The sequence below is a fragment of the Mauremys mutica genome, chromosome 12 (genome assembly GCF_020497125.1).
Source record: "Mauremys mutica isolate MM-2020 ecotype Southern chromosome 12, ASM2049712v1, whole genome shotgun sequence".
Lineage (NCBI taxonomy): Eukaryota > Metazoa > Chordata > Testudines > Geoemydidae > Mauremys > Mauremys mutica.
The window spans coordinates 82,953,186-82,971,019 of NC_059083.1; the positions used below are offsets into that span (position 1 = coordinate 82,953,186).

At 45.8% G+C, this 17,834-nt stretch overlaps 1 protein-coding gene across 1 annotated transcript in view; it reads right to left on the minus strand.

Moving 5' to 3' along the window:
• FASN (fatty acid synthase) overlaps positions 1–14,951 on the minus strand; it is a 69,701-nt gene extending 54,750 nt beyond the window's left edge. The window contains exons 1-6 of the mRNA XM_044981814.1: positions 14,807–14,951; positions 5,704–5,844; positions 4,644–4,796; positions 2,200–2,373; positions 1,055–1,255; positions 468–590 (exon numbers count right to left, since the gene is read on the minus strand). Coding sequence (XP_044837749.1) covers positions 468–590; positions 1,055–1,255; positions 2,200–2,373; positions 4,644–4,796; positions 5,704–5,830 — 778 coding nt within the window. The 5' untranslated portion in view covers positions 5,831–5,844; positions 14,807–14,951. The remainder of the gene's footprint in view (positions 1–467; positions 591–1,054; positions 1,256–2,199; positions 2,374–4,643; positions 4,797–5,703; positions 5,845–14,806) is intronic.
• Between the last annotated feature and the right edge of the window lie 2,883 nt (positions 14,952–17,834).

Here is a 17,834-nt window from a genome sequence, read left to right on the forward strand (position 1 = left end):
AGGAAGGGTGGTGCTGGACTGAAACTGAAGTTGTAGGATTTAAACTTTGATATCAAAGACCCTAGGCTTTTCATCAACAATCTACTAGATTGAGCAGTGCTCATGGAACTGAAGCTCCCAGGGAGAAGGAAAAGGATTTTTTTGTATCCTCTCCTTTCCCATCATAATGCCAATAATTTTCTACTTAGCTAGTGTAACATCACTCGGATACCCCAGGAGAGGGCAAAGCTGATCAGCTGAGCATCTCCCATTACTTTCATATGGAAGAAAGTGCTAATCACTTAACTAGATTCGCTTATGACAAGAAAGGGTCAGAATTTTCCACTAATCAGGAGAAATGGATCTCCCATGCCCCCAAAAAAGCTAACTCTTCTGGAGCTTCCCAATAGCCTCAATCCCACTGTTCTTGGGATAAACACCGAAAAGAACATGAGAATCTCATGGTCTCCCAGAGATTTGAGACCCACCTTGCTCCTTAAAACCATCAGTGTTACTCCCCGCATTGACTATTGTGGCATAAATCCGTTTGGCCATGGATTTCTTGGTCATGAGAATGACCACTACAGCTTCGGAGCGGCAATATCCATTTCCTGTGGGCAGAGGAAGAATGAAATAAAAGCAAAGAGAAATCCAGACAGCCCTACATATGACTAAGCAGTGAAGTACTGTGCGCTACAGTGTCATTCCTGAAGAGCCTTAAAAGTATGATTGTCCCTTTGAAAGGCATGACAGACAAGTTCAGCTAAATATCAGACTTAAAGAGGGGTCTCCCTCTTGGTCTATGAAGCCCTGGAACACGTTCTAGCATGACATTCCTGTCTGCCCCCCACCCCCGTTGTAGGGAAATGGACCATGTTTTCCTTCCCCACCCTTATAAATGTTTTATGTTCCTATTGAGTGTGCAGCCCTTGGCAGTGCCAGTGTTTGTGACAAATAACATGAGCAAGGACAGAAGAGAGTGAAGCCACTTTTCTGTTTCAATCTAGATTCCCTGGAGGAAGCAACATTGGCTGCCTCTCACAGAGCACAATGTGATTTGGACCTAATCCCTTACCTGAAGCATCAAAGGACTTGCAGGCACCATCAGGACTAAGCATGCCAAGTTTCATGAACTGAACAGAAGTGCTGGGTTTCAATAAGAGGTTGACGCCTCCTACAAGGGCTGCATTACACTCTCCATGACGAATTGCCTTGTAAGCATTTTCCAAAGCAATGAGGCTAGAGGAACATGCCGTATCGATGGCCATGCTTGGTCCTTGGGGAAAAAAATAAAATAAAAACCAAAGTCAATCATTTCGTTCTGTTTGTTTCCTACAATTGCTGCTCAGAACCTGCCATGTCTGCTCTCCAGGGACTGGAGCTTAGGATCTCTAAAGAAGCTGATCAAGTGATAGGTAAAAGTTATTAGAGTATCCCAGCGCATTGACAATGTTACCCTCCCTGCCTGCTGATCCCAAGAAAGGCTGGTTTGGCAACACTGTGCCTTTCCAACTTTGTTTATGAACAGCATTATGTAACAGAAGCCACTGGCATTTCATCATCTCAGGAAGGACTCATCCATTTCTCCATTCCCACCACTAAAATCCTTTGTCCGCAGCCTGATTATTTCTCTCACTTGCAGCCTCCTCCTCCTCCTCCCTGGCCTTCCTCTCCTGTAATCTGCCCACCACCTCCATACCCCGAGTTCCTCAGCCTCTGCCCTGCCTTTAAGGCTGTGCACAGTACAAATCTTGCCTATTCCTTCACCCTCACCCCTATCTGATGGCCTCCTCACCTCTTTTACTTTGCCTAAGCTACAGAGCTAACTGCTCCCTTTGTGAGTCTTCTTCCAACCACTCATCTGTGGTCCAGTTTCTATATTGCCTTCCACCAAGTGACTGTGTAAACAAGCAAAAAACTCCCAAAGTAGCAAACCTCTTTTCCAGAAGGTCTTCCCACCATCATCCTCTTCTCAGAAGAGTACCAACTACCCCAGCCCAGACCTCAAGCACTAAGTCTGCATGCTGAGCCTCACTGCCCAGTCACAACCACATTCACTGCTTCCAGTTTCCCCACCCAGCATTTGTACATGGCCCCTTCCTGAGTGAGAAAGCTATGTCTTCATGTCTGTGTAAGTACCTACCACACAATGGATGCTATACTATTACTATCGCCAAACTGCTATTACTAATCAACATTACAGAGCCCTTGAACACTTACCTTTCAAGTCAAAGAAGTAGGAAATTCTGTTGGCAAACATAGCACGCTGGCAGCCTGTCATACTGTATCCTAGCAGCTGTTCAGGGTCTTGGCTAAATGCTTCACCAGCTTCTGATCCACTCACACCTATCCACACACCTGTGTCTGTGCCACGTAGGGCAGCTGGATTAATTCCTGAGATGACATCAGAAGGCACATTACACACCAGGCACGATCTCAAATTGAAGGAAAAACTAGCAAGATTAGGTACATTTATCACCAGAGGTTTTGCAGCTATTCCATGATTACAGATCAGCATAATTCTCTCCCTGCATTGATTTGCCAATTGCTTAATTCCCTCCTCTGCCAGCCTCTGAGAAATTCTCACATGGTGATTATTTCAGGTACATCTCCCCAACTCATGGACCTTACTCATCTCACAGCAGAGATCCACCAGAACCTGATGTCAGCCTCGGTGCAGCTAGCTGGGATGGCATCTCTGTAATCAGTCAGGTACTGTTTGAGTGTTGTGTAGAAATAGAGCAGACAGCATGGAATGTGGGGATTAGATGCTCACCAGATGTATATAAACTGGTAAGAGAGTCCTGTGCAGGAGAAGGGAGTAGATAGGAGGGCAGAAACATCTAGGCCCCAGGAATTATGGAAAGGCATTGGAGGACTATTACAACCCAAGTTCTATAACCCAGATTGCAGTCTGAGTCCACACTGCAAAGTGGGCAGGTTAAGCCCAAGTTTAAGTGAAACAAGAGTGCTAACCTATACTTCCCAGCCAGTTAAGCAAGCCCAGTTTCAAACCATACATAAACCCAAGTAAAGCTGTTTGTGTGTGGATGGTAGGGGGCTAGGGCTAAAACTCAGGAAAAAGCCCTGGTTAGCTCTGCAATGAAGACGTACTTTAAAGAGGCTAAAAGTAAGTCCCAGAGACCAAGAGCTGAAACATGTATGTGGTTGAAAGGTGAGGAAAGAAAGGGCCAGAGTGTGTGCAGATTTTAAGTATAGTTGTTTTAAAAGGGAGAAGGACACCTAATCACTAGCAAGGGGAAATAAAATATATCTATCTATCAGGCCTTAAAAAAAAAGATGTCGATATTTTACAAGACATCTGCAAGTATTCTAGAGAGCCACAGAACATACAGGGCAGAATCCTCAAGTCTTGACTCAACAAACAGAAATAAAACCTTTTGATAACATAGAACCAGGAGTCCTGCGGAATGAGGTGCAGTGACAGAGCACCCGGATGACTTCTTTCGCCTCCTCTCCTACTTTTCTCCTTCACTGTCCTATCTCCTATTCTGCTGGGCCTATGGTGCCCGCCTCAATCACCCACTTGTTACATTTTTCAAACAGGTACCTTCATGCTTTATCTCATGCTGCCACTCATGCTTGGGAGGCGGTACCTGTAAACACCCACAAAACTAACTCATTGTCCTCCTTATAATTTTCTCGTTTGTGAAATGTACAACATAAATTGACAGCATTTGGGCTGCTGGTTTGCAGAGACCAATGCCTATAATGATAACCAGTAAATGTCTCATTGTTCTCCTGTAGTCTGTCTGTATCCATCAGTTGTCTTGTCAGCTCTCTGGACAGGGACCATCTTTTTGTTGTGTTTGTACAGCACCTAGCACAATGAGGTCCTGGACCATGACTGGGGCTCTTAGGCATTGTGTTAATATAAATAAATAAGAAGAGCTGTAGGTGGAGAGTTTCTGGTGTCTGAAGGACTGTTTCTGGCTTTGTCACTGGGAGGGGTGGTCTCATTTTTAAAACACTAAAACCATTCAATTTTAGATAAAAAGCTTTTTTAAAATAATAGATATTAAAATTTCTAAAGGTTCCAGAAACTGGCAGGGATGGGACAAGGGAAGGCACCAATTTTTGAGAACTAATTTTCTGAGTAAGAGAATTATGGAAGTAGACTCCAATTCCACGTATTTTCTCTGGACTGAGTAGATACCCAGAAACACATCACTGTACCTTCCGCCATTCTTATGGAACTTTTAATGAGGATTAATATTAACTCCCCCTTCCCTTCCCCACCCCCAATCATCTTCACTACTCTGGAAACTGGAACATCTCCATTTTAGCAGAATATAATGGAAGTATGGCAATGGGAAAACTTTCTGGATGCAGAGGGTTCAGCAAACTGAGATAAGAGAACATGGCAGTTCAATTATTACTGAAGCATTGAGCTGTTCCACGTGGACCCCAGATAGACATTTTTACCCATTTTAGAGAGATTTCCTAGACCTGACCCCAGGGAAGATACTTCAAAACTAAGTTATCACTTGTACCGGTTCTCAGGTCTCTTCTCTCTACTGTCAAAGCCCTAGCATTCTCAAACTCTGTACAGAAGTTCTACTTAGACAGGTACAAGACTCACCTCAAAATCTCACACAGACACTAAAATCCAGTTCTACCTATTCAGTAGTTCAGCTGCTTACCTCCATCCAAAATGGCTTCATAAGAAGCTTCCAACATTAAGCGGAGCTGAGGGTCCATTGTGTGAGCTTGTTTGGGGTGAACCCCAAAAAAAGAGGCATCAAATTTGCTGATGTCCTTGAGTTTCCCATTTCTCTTGGGCAGCCCATAAAGTCCTGAAGAGAAAAAACATTTAATTGAAGACAACTTCAACATAAAATGTGGTTACTAGGTGAGAGACCATCGTATGACAAGGTGTAATCAGGAATCACATGCCAGTTGTAGTTATTCTGAATGTCAAGTCCTATTTCTACATTTCAGCACCAGACTGATACAAGGTGTCTACTTTACCCACCTCCTCGGCACCCTTTTAAGAATTATAATTTTAGGACGAGTAAAGTTCCTGATGAAACCTCTCCATGCTAAATCCCATTTGCTGCTATTTCTGGCTTTGCTAAGCAAACTCATGCTCTGGCAAGTTGTGCCAAATAAACAAGCAGTTTTTGCAACACAGTGCGTGTCTCATGAGTAGTGCCAATTTATCACCAGATAGAAACACAGAAGCCACTTTCCACATCTGCAGATCACGAGCTTTCAGTTGTGTCTGGCAAGTACATATCCATTCAGTTAGAAAAGGGGTTTTCAATGGACAACCAGACAAGAACATAACAACAAGGAAATAGTAGCAAGATCACCTCAGTCTTTTGACTTTTACCAAGTCCCACAGAGATCCCATCCCATACCCAGCAAACAGCTGTGTCAGTCTAATTGTTGTCTGATGCTAATAGCAGCTAGACACCTTGCTGGTGCACGAGTGTTGGAACTGAACTGCTAAAATACTCTCTTCTGTAAGGCAGCACCATGGAGTTTATTTGGTTATCACTCTATGATACAGGCTGCAATAGAGCGGATATAGGTTGGATCCTTATAAAAGCAGGAGACAGACACCATGAAATTCAGGGACATCAGAAGTGAGCTCATAAGCTCTGGCAGGGTTTTCCTACTTATTAGGGCTCTTTTCCTTGAACACTTGAACTTATCTGGAGAGCTCAGACTCCAAGTGCATACAGTCGCAGGGCTCACCTGGCTTCCACCTCCGATCATCTTCTGTGACCATATCCACTCCATTGAATAAATTTTCCCAGAACTCTTGCATGTTCTCTGATTCTGGCAGCTTTCCAGCCATGCCTGCAATCACCACGTCCTCCATCTCCTAATGTCTCTCTGGAAAAGGAATTTACAAAAGTCAGATCCACAGATCAACTAGCTGGGTGAACATTCATGCAAAGAACAGGTTGTGTTGTCCCAACATGCTAGGGAAGGGAGGAGGCTGTACCCAAATGTACCCGGTAGGAAATTAGATCCTCCCCCACACTGGAATGGTCTATGGAGTCCATAGGTACAAAATAAATAAATAAAAGGGCACTGCTCCTCTCAAGCAAATAAGAGCAGGATTTGCAAAGAGAAGAAAACATAAATACATAAAAATTACCCCCCTCCCTGCCCAACAGACACTAAGAGGCTCTGATGATCTCTACTTCCTAGGCCACAACCAGGGGATGGGAACAGCAACAGTAGGAAAATACCCCCTCCCTTTTGAAGAGTTATTTATTGAATGCTACCAGCATATTTTGAGGTGTTCAAACTGACGGAGACAAGGTTCCTACCGCAAGCAGCTTACAATCCAAGACCCTGATCCTGAAACGGGATGTGATCTGTGCAAGCCGACTGCTGTGTTTGAATGGAGCACCAATGAAGTATTCCTACACAGATCATACTTAAGAATCAGACTCTATATTTGACAGAGTCAACATAGGTTTTAGGTGTAATTTTTATGTTAAAAACCTTCAATGCACTATTAATATCTAGGTGATGGGCTCAAAACCCATCTCCAGAAACAGGGAGCTGGCAGGCTGATCTGAAGTAGTAACATGAAATTTGAGAAGGAGCTTCTCCACACTCCCAGACAACTTCAAATAGACAGAAAGGACGGTCAGCCTTGAAGTTAAGGGAATAGACTGGGATTCAGGAGGTTAGGTACTTGAAGGCTATGAACTCTTCTTAAACAACTCTAATAGCTATAGACAAATACCCTGTAGGGTCAATGGGTGGGATTTTCAAAAACAAAAACAAAACAAAAAACCCCCACCACACCTAATGACTTAGAAGCACAAAGGCTGCTGAAAACCAAACCTTGAATCTCAATAGGATTTGTGCTCCTAGAGCACTTAGGCACTTTGGAAGATCCCATCCAGTAGTGTTGGTTCTTGATCACCTTTTCCATGGTTATAGTGCCAGTACTTGCCAGTATGGCAAAAGTCATTTTTGTTCACTTGAAGTTGCCTATTGTTATTGCACCTGAAGTTGTTTTCTTATTTAAAAATAACACTGAAATCCAAGAAGTTCTCTATGAAAAAAACCCAGAGAATTCTGTTCTTGCTGATATTATATCCTCATTGCCAGAGAGATGGTATATGTATGAACACAGTTCAGAAAGGCCTTTGATTCAGAATTTTTTGCACACCTTTGCAAACTATTTCAGAAACTCTTACAAAATTGACACCTCTAAGCAAACTGATTTTGTGAAATTGATGCTTTTGAGCAAAACCATTCAAATGGGTTTCTCGTCTCTCCAGGCACTTTATTTTGTTGCCCAGACAGAACCATACTTTCCAAATAACTGGAAGCAATCATGTACATAGTGTACCTATTTTACAGCAGATCCTGGACTTGATCAGCAGATGCAGAGAGCATTAATCTCGTACAAAAAGCTCAGCCCTCTCGGTTGCAGGGTTTTTGATGAAGCCTGGCCAACACACAAACACCATTACAGGGACATATTCAGATCTAATTTACATGAGTATAAATCAGCAGTAACTCCACTGAGGTCAGTAAAGTTACTCCAGACTTATATTTGTGTAACCAAAGCACAAATCTTACCCACAGAAACGGAACTGACTTCTTAGCTCATCTAGTCCACCCCACCGGGAGAAAAACCAGGATTGCTCCTAACTGGACACTTTCAACTTTCCAGCCTAGTGTAAAATGCCGCAGGCAATGGAATTTCCACTGCCTCCCTGGGAAACTCTACGACAAATTAATTGATCATGTAATGAGGGAGTTGGGATTCCCACTTCAGTAGGCATTGTATCATGCCCTTTATGAGAAAAGCCAGTGGCAATATGCCAATGAATTATGCTCAAGAGATTTTTAATTATTTCCATTCATAAAACCTTGCAAGTCAGTTTTATTATTAAATATTTGTATTACCACAGTGCCTAGGAGCTCAAGTCAAGGACGAGGACCACACTGTACTAGGCATTGTACAAACACAGAACAGAGAGACCAACCCTGCCCCAGAGAGTTTACAACTTACTGGTAAGTATAAACACAAGAAACTACAGATAGACAGGGAAGTACCAAAAAAGGACAGTCAGCATGATACATAGTGGCCTCAGCACATCAACATAATCAATTTTTTGCTAGGCATCAAGGAAAAAGACTTCAGGCATGAGGGGCATTGAGAGATAAAGCTCAAAGAGGTCTCTCTGAAAATTTAAACAGTCGCAGAAGCTGGCTGGCATCCCTGACCCACTGGAGGCAGGAGATGACTTCTCAATAGTGAATGAAATGATAAGGGGGCTAGGCCATGAAGGGCCTTGAACATGAAGACAAGCAGCTTATGTTTGATGCAACAGAGAATGAGAGCATGGGGATGCAAAGAGACATGGTCAAATCTTTGTAGCAGCATTATGAATGGATATGCGCGGGGCATTTGTCAAGGACAGAGAGAAGGATGTTGCAGTAGGAAAGACCATATCCTAGATCAGGGGTCGGCAACCTTTCAGAAGTGGTGTACCGAGTCTTCATTTATTCACTCTAATTTAAAGTTTTGCATGCCAGTAATACATTTTAATGTCTTTTAGAAGGTCTTTCTCTATAAGTCTATAATATATAACTAAACTATTGTTGTATGTAAAGTAAATAAAGTTTTCAAAAATGTTTAAGAAGCTTCATTTAAAATTAAATTAAAAGGCAGAGCCCCCTGGACCGGTGGCCAGGACCCGGGGAGTGTGAGTGCCACTGAAAATCAGCTCGTGTGCTGCTTTCCACATGCGTGCCATAGGTTGCCTACCCCTGTCCTAGATGTTACATAGAAAGCTTCAAGATTTGGAAACAGTCTGGATGTGAGAACCTAGAAAGAGGTCTGAGTCAAAGAGGATACCCAGATTATGGGCCGGAAGGGACAGACCAGATGGTGGTGGTGTCCACAGTGATTGAAAAAGGAGGGGGAGGCCATTAAGACCCCTATTTTGGCCACATTGAGACTGAGCTGTCATGCATCCGACGAAGTGGGTATTCACCCACGAAAGCTCATGCTCCAATACGTCTGTTAGTCTAAGATGCCTCAGGACTCTTTGCTGCTTTTACAGATCCAGACGAACACGGCTACCCCTCTGATAGCTGTCAGCTAGACATCCATGAGGAGATGTCAGAGAGACAGGTCAAAATTGTAACTTAGACAGAAGGACACAAGTATGGAGTAGAGAGGTAGATGGGTAGTTGCTAGTTTAATTTGTTTTGTGGATGAGGTTACCCAGACTAAGAGACGTAGAGGAAGGCAAAAAGGGGACCAAGGACAGAGCCCTGTGGAACCCTCACAGAAAGTTGAGGAGGGATTAGAAGAATCCTCCAAAGGAGTGATTAGAGAGGTACTAGGCGAGCCAGGAGAGAACAGAGCTGTAGAAGCCAAGAGAGGACAAGATTTCAATAAGAAGAGTGTGATGGACTGCATCAAAGGTGGCTGACAGATCAAGACGGATGAGGATGGAGTAGTAGAGTTCTGAGCTTTGTCTAGGAAGAGATCATTAGAGATTTTGGCAAGAGCAGTTTCAGTGGCATGCCAGGGGCGGAAGCTGGATTGTAAATAGGGCCAACAGTTAGTTTTTTTTAAGACGAGAGAGAGAGTAGAGCATGTTTCTATTGTGAGGGGAACGAGCCAGAGGAGAGTGGGCATTATGGAGGTCAAAATATGGGGTCACTGGGGAAGAGTTAGATGAGGAGAGCAGAGGAAAAATTTCTGCACTTGTGACGGGGGGGAAGGGGAGAGATTTGTAGGAAGGAAGGGGGAAATCCCACTGTATTTTGTCTATTTTCACTTGGAGGCAGCCAGTGAGATTCCATGCAGAGTGAGAAGTGGAGGCAAGAGGTAGGAAGGGTTTGAGGAGTGAAAGGAGGCAAAAGAGCAGCTGGGATTGAAGGCATAGGATTCAATTAAATTGGAGAAGCAGTGTTCTTTAGTTCAGAAGATGGGAGAACTGAAGGAGGAAAGAAAAGACTGGTTGTGGAGGAAGTCGGCCTGGTCACAGGGTTTCCACCAGAGACGCTTTGCAGTGCAAGAGTAGGGGCAGAGGAAGTGGATGTTAGTGATAAACCAAGGCTAAGGGATGGCAGGGTGGACAATGCAATGGAAGAATGAGGGGGAAGAGTTAAATGTGGAGCAAAGTGAACCATGGAGAAAAATCAACAACCATCTCAGTGGAAGAAAGGACAGGGAGAAGAAATCAGCAATACTGATGGAATGGACATCACAGAAAACCCAAATATCTGAAAGAGAAGCCAATGTTGGGGAAACTCAGCAACAGAGTAAGCAGCATCTATCTAAGGTTATGGAATCCTTCTCTGAATACTCTATAGCACAGGTAGACAATGTGAAAGGAAGAGGCCCATACCAGAAAGGCAAACACACCCAGAAGAGACAACTAAGTGAGCCACCTCAAGATGCAGAGTCAGAATATTTTGCTTTGGAAAGGATCTCATTAACGCTAAAACATCCCTGATAGTCAAGGCTACCTTGGATGCCCATCTATATCCAATTATGGCTCCTTCTCAACCTTCCTTGGCATCTTGTTCCATCACTCTACTGTTGGGAAACTTTTCAGAATGTTATTAATATAGCACCATAGTTATGTATGGCACTTTACAGAACACATTAAGAGTCCTTGTTCCCAAAGCATTTGCAGTCTAATTTAGACAAATTGGTGCATCCACATTTAAAAAGTGTAGAGGGGGGCAGATGCCAGGAATGAGAATGTGTTAGTTCTACAGCTACACTAAGGGACACATAGGACAGTAAAATGGTGGGGAGGGAATATCTCATGCATCCCCCCCCTCCCGCCAAAATGCTATACTTACCTTTAGATTAAACATAGTAAGTGAAGACAACAGATGAAATATGGGGTAGATGAAGGAAGAACAAGGGTGACAAATATGATTAGGCAGTTTCTCAGATTTGTTAATCACATCTTGATGGGTCTAATTGAGGATCTGATTCCCTCCGGGCCATCTTAAATCCATGACTTTTTGTTCTGTCCTTTTGTTCTAATGAAGAGGTGTCTAGAAGACGTGAGCCTAACATACTTTGTCAATCTTTGACATACTTTACTCTGTCCAGCACCACAGGATCCTGATATTGTTACTCTAAACTCTTCCCAGACAGCCTGTTATTTTTAGAAAAGCACTACTCTACTCTGAACATAGTTGTCCAATGAAAGTCTCACCACTGATGAGCAGAATTACCATCTCACTTGATTTACACAATTTTTTTGCAAGTGTTATATTGCTGACTCATTCAGTTTGTCATCCATAATAACCAACCATTTTTACCTGGTATTACTGACTAGTAGACACTATTTCATCATTTCATACTTGTACTTTGGTTATTTGCTTCCTATATTAACCAATGTACAGTTGTTTTATTGATTTCAGTCCTTTTCTCAAATATATCAAGTTCATACTATATTTTAATCTTGTTCTTCATGTATTTGATCCCTGCTAGTTTCGTACTGGCCAAGTGTTACTAGCATGCTCAGTTATAATACCAAGCTCTTCTGGATCTAGAACAGACCCTTATAAGAACCTCTCACTTAGCATCTCTTCCCAATTCATCACCAAGTGTTAATCATTACTTTGCTCCATGTTTAGCACTTGTGCATCTATTTTTCATGAGTCCCATTTAATCTGTTTCTCTACAAGAATGCATTATGCACTTGTATGACCACTGAGCTTATTATGCTATTTAAGGAAGTGAAAGAAAGCCCTTACTTGGATGCCTGAGCTCTCTTTCCCCCCCATACAGTTACAGTGGGAAGTTCTCATTTAAGAGTTCCATTATCTCTCTTGGGTACAGTGAAGGGAGAGGGAAGCTCCTGCAAAGCCTCCAGATGGTATTTCAATGGCCTTCCAAATTTGATGGGATACTCCTTGCAGAGCTAGTCTCCTGGGGAAGCACATAGAATACACTGCAGAAATCCCTTGTTCTGCCTGTTGTACTATCTACTTAGTTATCTTTTATACACTTTAAAAATGGGATCTGTCAAAGTAGCTGTAATCTATGGTCCGATTATATGGATCAAGCCCATCAAAAGTAAGACACTGATCCTGCCATTGACTGTGCAGACAGACCCCTGCAGTTAATTGGAGCCCCATTATTTTCAATGAGGATGCTCCTGCATGAACCAGTTGCAGGAGCAGGGCCTTACAAATAATCCTTTTCGTAGCCAAGTTTGTGTAACTCTAAAGATATGAAAACTAGATGAATTCCTCTATTTCCCACTCCATCAGTGGCAGGTGCATTGGCAGCAATGGGAGTTCCTATAGGAATCTGTAGAGAATTGGTTCCAATATACAAGTGGCATTTTCTCTGTGACTTTGCCAAAGCTTACTTCATTAGGGATATTAGCAAAAAGATTTATTTTTACTTCCAAGTTTTACTACATGCAAACCCAGATTTTCCAATATTTGATTTTAAATAAATATGAGCCCACTTCTAAAATTTCTTTCCCTAGAACTTCAATTGTAGAAAAGTTTTTTTAAATGCCTGCCTCTCAAAGACAGCAAAAATAAAAATTAAGGTTTACTTGTATTTGAGCTATTTTAGCCAGTGTTCAGTTTCTCAGCCACTGTTAAACTGGATTTGTTATTGCTAAATCTAATATTGCACAGAATTTTTATTGTCTCTGTTGAGAGACTGGATTTGTTCCTTTTCTAGAGGAAGAATGCCTTCAATTGCTTGATAAAACATTAAAAAACTACAAGGTGCTTCCAAATCTTAAAAACAAACAAACTATTTTGAGTGTGTTTATCATGAATGGATATATTCACTACTGGCTTTTAAATTTGCATTACAATTATAGTGTTGTAAATGCCTAGATTATCAGCAAGTGGTATTAGTTTCCCTAAATTCGTCCAGATTTAATTCCCAAAACCATTGCACTGTATAAATATCATTTTAAAAGTGTGCCTGCATACTTATCCCATAGGGGAGGTCATCATCTCCTCACATCCTTAAACTAAATCAACCCTTGGTGGGAGTTTTCAGAATCCTTTACTGAGGACACCAACTTTCATGTAAGATAGTCTCATTTCCTGAAGCCCTTGAAGAAGTGTTGCTAGTTTTCAGTACATCCCAAGAAGTTTAGAACTGCAAGGAGAGGGTGAAGACCTGACTGGATCTCTGTAATCCAGCTAAGGGGTTTGCTTACAACACTATTACTCTTGGAATAAAGAGAGAAGAACCAGTACATCTGCTAATAGCTATGGCTGGATTAACAAATGGGCTGAATTTTAGGGGCCTTTGCCTCCTATAATACAGTGTCTCAAATATTAGATGTTACCTTGTGATATCTAGGAGTCTCTAAATTTCTTGGCTTTAAGGCTTCTGTGACCCCTACCTCAGTACTTTAAAAAACACCAATAAAAAAAGCCTAGAGATTAAATATTTAGAAGAGTATCTTCTTCCTGTTTTTAATATTATCCATGCATGCAGCTAGTTTTAAATAGCTAAAATTACGTAACTACTTATGCATTGAGATCAGAGTATGGCTGCAGGTACAGGATGGAGTGGGGAAAGGAGTAAAGAGGATGGGTGTAAGACTCCATTAGGTGGGGCAGATGACAGATTATACTTTCAGACCACATGTAAGTCTACATGGAAAGGAAAAATTGATCTAAACTTTAAGTAAATTTCTCTGTAGATATTGGCTATCTGGAAAGAGATTAAATATTTCAGTTCCAGTGACCAAACGAAGAAAATTTCTGAAGTGCCTGTTTCTTGTTGTCACAAAGGATATGCCAGGGAGTATGTTTCAATCAATGTTATTTATCTATTGTTCTTAGTCCCCTTTGCATGTATTAATACATGTGCAGCTGTTAATTACTGGAGGGTGAGAAAGCTGAGGAGAAAGAAAAAAAATGTTTTTCCTCTCTGCATCTGCTTGTGAAATGGGCTTTACGATGTGTAACTGTCTTCAATGCCGGATATCAAAATGGCTGGATGCAGAACATTCACAATGCAGCAAGGGCTCAGCCTCCATCTCCCCTCTTCCCGGCTGCTACCTCACCTTTGATGAATAGCTCCAAAAATCAAAGCTCTGAAGCAAGCTTCACTTCTAATATAGATAATCAAATTTACTTAATCATTTTAGTTCGTTTTGTTTTTTGAAATCTTTAAACAAAATTAAACCGTATTAGTGTAACAACAATTCAATAAGTAAAAGCTTCTCAGATACCTATGAATAGTCAACTAATTTGGGGGGGGGAAAGAAGGGGGATACTGCAGGCGGCTGTGCAGTGTTTATTCAGAACATTATCTATAAGATCACAACTGACTCCAAAGAAGACTACACCAGCGCTTCACCACCTTTCACCGGCATCTACAGTTGGCAAAATCCCATGTTCCAATTTATGTTCAAACAGGAGTAATTTAGCTGCCTATTATTTGTACAACCCTATTTACAGAACGGGACTGGAGAACATTTACTAAGGAACACAGCCACATACTAAATATATTGATCAACTGCATTGGATGCCTCTAACACAGACTTCCCATGTGATCAGTGGTGCAAGATGGAGCCGAGCCCAACGAGGGGACGGCGGGTGCCACTACAAACCCGCCGAGAGGAGGCGGCAAGATCCCCTTATCCCCGGAGCGGCTCGGACGCATTGGCCCCCTTGCTGGTCTGGGCAGCCGCAGCCCGATGCTCCGAGAACCCGGCGCCCTCGTCCGCTCCAGCCCCCGGGCTCCTCGCGCTTTCGCTCGTTCTCTCCCCCGGACGCAGCGCGGTCGCTGGCCCAAAGCTACCCCCCTTCCCAGACCCGAGTCGCGGCTGCCCCCGGGTGTTGGTACCTGGCTCCCGGCTCCGGTGACTGGAAGGGCCCGTGCTGGGCAGAGGCTGGAGCTCGGCCTGGAGCGCGCGCTGCTGCGGAGCCGCTCTCAGCGCCCGAGCGCGGGGCAAGGCTGCGGGATGCGGGCTGCTGGCGGGGCCGGGATGCGGGGCTGGGGCTGGGGCTGCGGCACCGGCCCTGTTCCGTGCCCGTGTCGCTGCCTCCCAGCGGCTCCCAGCGCTATTTAAGCAGCCGCCACCTCCGGCGGCCACGCCACATGGGCTGACAGCTTTGCTCCGCGGCGCAGTCCAATGAGAGCCCGGGCTGGGCGCGAGAGCCGGCGCTGGGGCGATGCCAGCCCCTGCCCGCAGGAGCCTCTCAGCGCGGCGGGGGGGCAGGCCCGCTCCGTCCGGCAGCACCTCCCCTCAGGCCGCCTCGGCGGCCAGGACAGGGCTGAAGCCGAAGCGCCGAGCTCCCCGGGGGCTGTTCTGAGCGGGGGAAGGGCTCGGCCGCGGCCCTCCCCGCAGGCGGTGGCTCCTCCTGTGGCGAGGAGGCCTCCGCGGACCCGAATCGACGCTAACCCGTCCCGGCTGATCCCTCGCCCCGGTATTCGTCTCTCTGGGGTTGGCTGCGTTGTGAGCCAGGCTAGACCAGGCCAGGCCGCCCCGGGCCCAGCGGCCTCCCCCGGCCAGGCTGCGCCGAGACCCCCGCACCGCTGAGCGCAGGGGGTGCGGAGCGGGGGTGGCGCCGGCCGGCGCAGCCCAGGCAGGCCGGAGCCGAAGGAGCTCGGAATGGGCGCGCGGGGAACAGGCACACGGGGCGCAGCCGGGTGCACACGGGGCGCAGCCGGGTGCACACGGGGCGCAGCCGGGTGCACACGGGGCGCAGCCGGGTGCACACGGGGCGCAGCCGGGTGCACACGGGGCAGTGGGGCGGGGAGCGCTTGGAAGTTACTTTTACTTGCAGGGCTCCCTGCACCAGACCCGACACTGGGCTCCGCGGCACGGCCTGGCCTGGCCTGGCCACCCCGCAGCACCCAGAGACAGGCCCTGGGCAGCTGCCCGCCGGGCCTAGGGAACAACCGCTGCGGGGGCTCGATGTCCCATTTACACCGTAACCGAGGTCTCCTGTTACAGGTGACTGACATTTGCAAAACAGAAGGACGATTGCTTCGGAGGCGAAGTCACTGGCCGAGATCTCCAATCAGGCGGCGGGGGCGAGTGGAAGGGTGTCGCCCGTCCAATCTCTGGGCCTGTGTGGGTGTTGCTAGGAGATAGGGTGATGTGATGACTGTGTTAAGGGGACGGCTCTGTTTAGGAAATGGAGCCGCTTGTGATGCAAGAAGCGCCTGTGAATTGCGGCTTATTTCAGGCCATTCACCTCGGCCGAGTGTGAGCGCTGGAGGTTATTACAGGTCAAACCTGAAAACACAGACACTGGGGCAGTGAAATATGCTCCAGGGATGGCGTCGTCCTCCTCGCCCCAGTATATAGCCAGGAAAGGCTCTGATCAGCACCCCTAATGGGGAGAAGAGCAGAGAGAGAGAGACCTAAAGCCTCCACACAGCAGAGCCCAGAGCGCCTGTTCCTCCTTTTCCTCACTGCAGGGACCAGACTGGTGTGACTAGCTACTTCCACTCTCACTGAGCCCTTTGTCATGGCCAGAAGCTTTTTAATTCTTGCTCCCTTTTGATAGTCTGTTAGCATTGAGAGACAGTGAGCTCCTGTTGCCTTGGGCAACCTGGGTCCCATGAGCACCTGGCGGGTGCCTGCTGCAATATTGGTCTCATTCCCTTCCAGTTGCCTCACACTCCCGCCACCTCTCCCAAAACCAACATAAGCTGTAACTCCCCCAGCCACCTGCTTCCTTCCTACCTGCTCCTAACTCTTGATGCAAATGGGGAGTCAGGGAGCACAGCAGAGGGACTGAGGGAGCTGAGGTGTTTGTTTCTGGGTCTAGGGCCTTAGGGCTCCTACTATAACTCCTTCCCTAGCTTCAAACTCTGAAAATGAAGGGTACTTGTAACCAGAGTTTTTTTAGATGTACTCTGCATATTCATGATCATGGGATGCACTGTCAGTGCAGTTCAGAGGGTGTACTGTCTGTTAGCAGTGCCCCCTAAGGGCTTGGCTACACTTACAAATTTGCAGCGCTGCAGCAGGGTGTGAAAACACACCCTCTCCAGCGCTGCAAATTGCGGCGCTGCAAAGCACCAGTGTAGTCAAAGCCCCAGCGCTGGGAGCGCGGCTCCCAGCGCTGTCCGTTATTCCCCACAGGGAGGTGGAGTACGGACAGCGCTGGGAGAGCTCTCTCCCAGCGCTGGCGCTTTGACTACACTTAGCGCTTCAAAGCGCTGCCGCGGCAGCGCTTTGAAGTGTAAGTGTAGCCAAAGCAGAGTGGTCACAGGTCCCTCCTATCCCTCTCAGACTTCCTGAGCATCCTGAATGTGAGTAACAGATTACCAATCTCAAGACATCAAAAATCACAGCAGAGTCCCCAAATCCACGATTTAAAAAATATTGGTGTTGGTCTTTTTGATTTTTGAACTCCCCCTTCCCAACACCTGTGTGTGTGTGAGTGTGAAAGAGAATTACGGTCAGGTGATTTTGGACCATGCTGCATGAGCTCACATCCCTTTCCACCAATTAATTCTGCCTCCAACTCAATCCTGTTCACCCAGTCTCTATATTAGTTCTTCTGCCTGGCCCCTGCCCTCACATTGGCCCCGTGAGTCCCTCAATAGTTCAGCATTCCTAATCTCACCACTGATACTCCTAGGGCTTCCCCAGGCCTGGCAGTGGCTGTACCAAGATTCCCTTCTCCTGCTTTCCAGGGGTTTTTACTCCCCCTTCCCAGGCCTGGTGTTGCATGGAGGGAGAGGGGAGAGGGAGCAAAGCCATCCTGAGCTGATAGGTTCTTTCTGCTCCCTCTTCCCCCTCCCCTCCTGTGAGAAGAATGGCTTTAGAGCAGGGGTCCCCAACCCCCAGGCCGCGGACCGGTACCGGTCCGCGGCCTGTTAGGAACCGGGCCGCGAACCGACCCCAAGCACA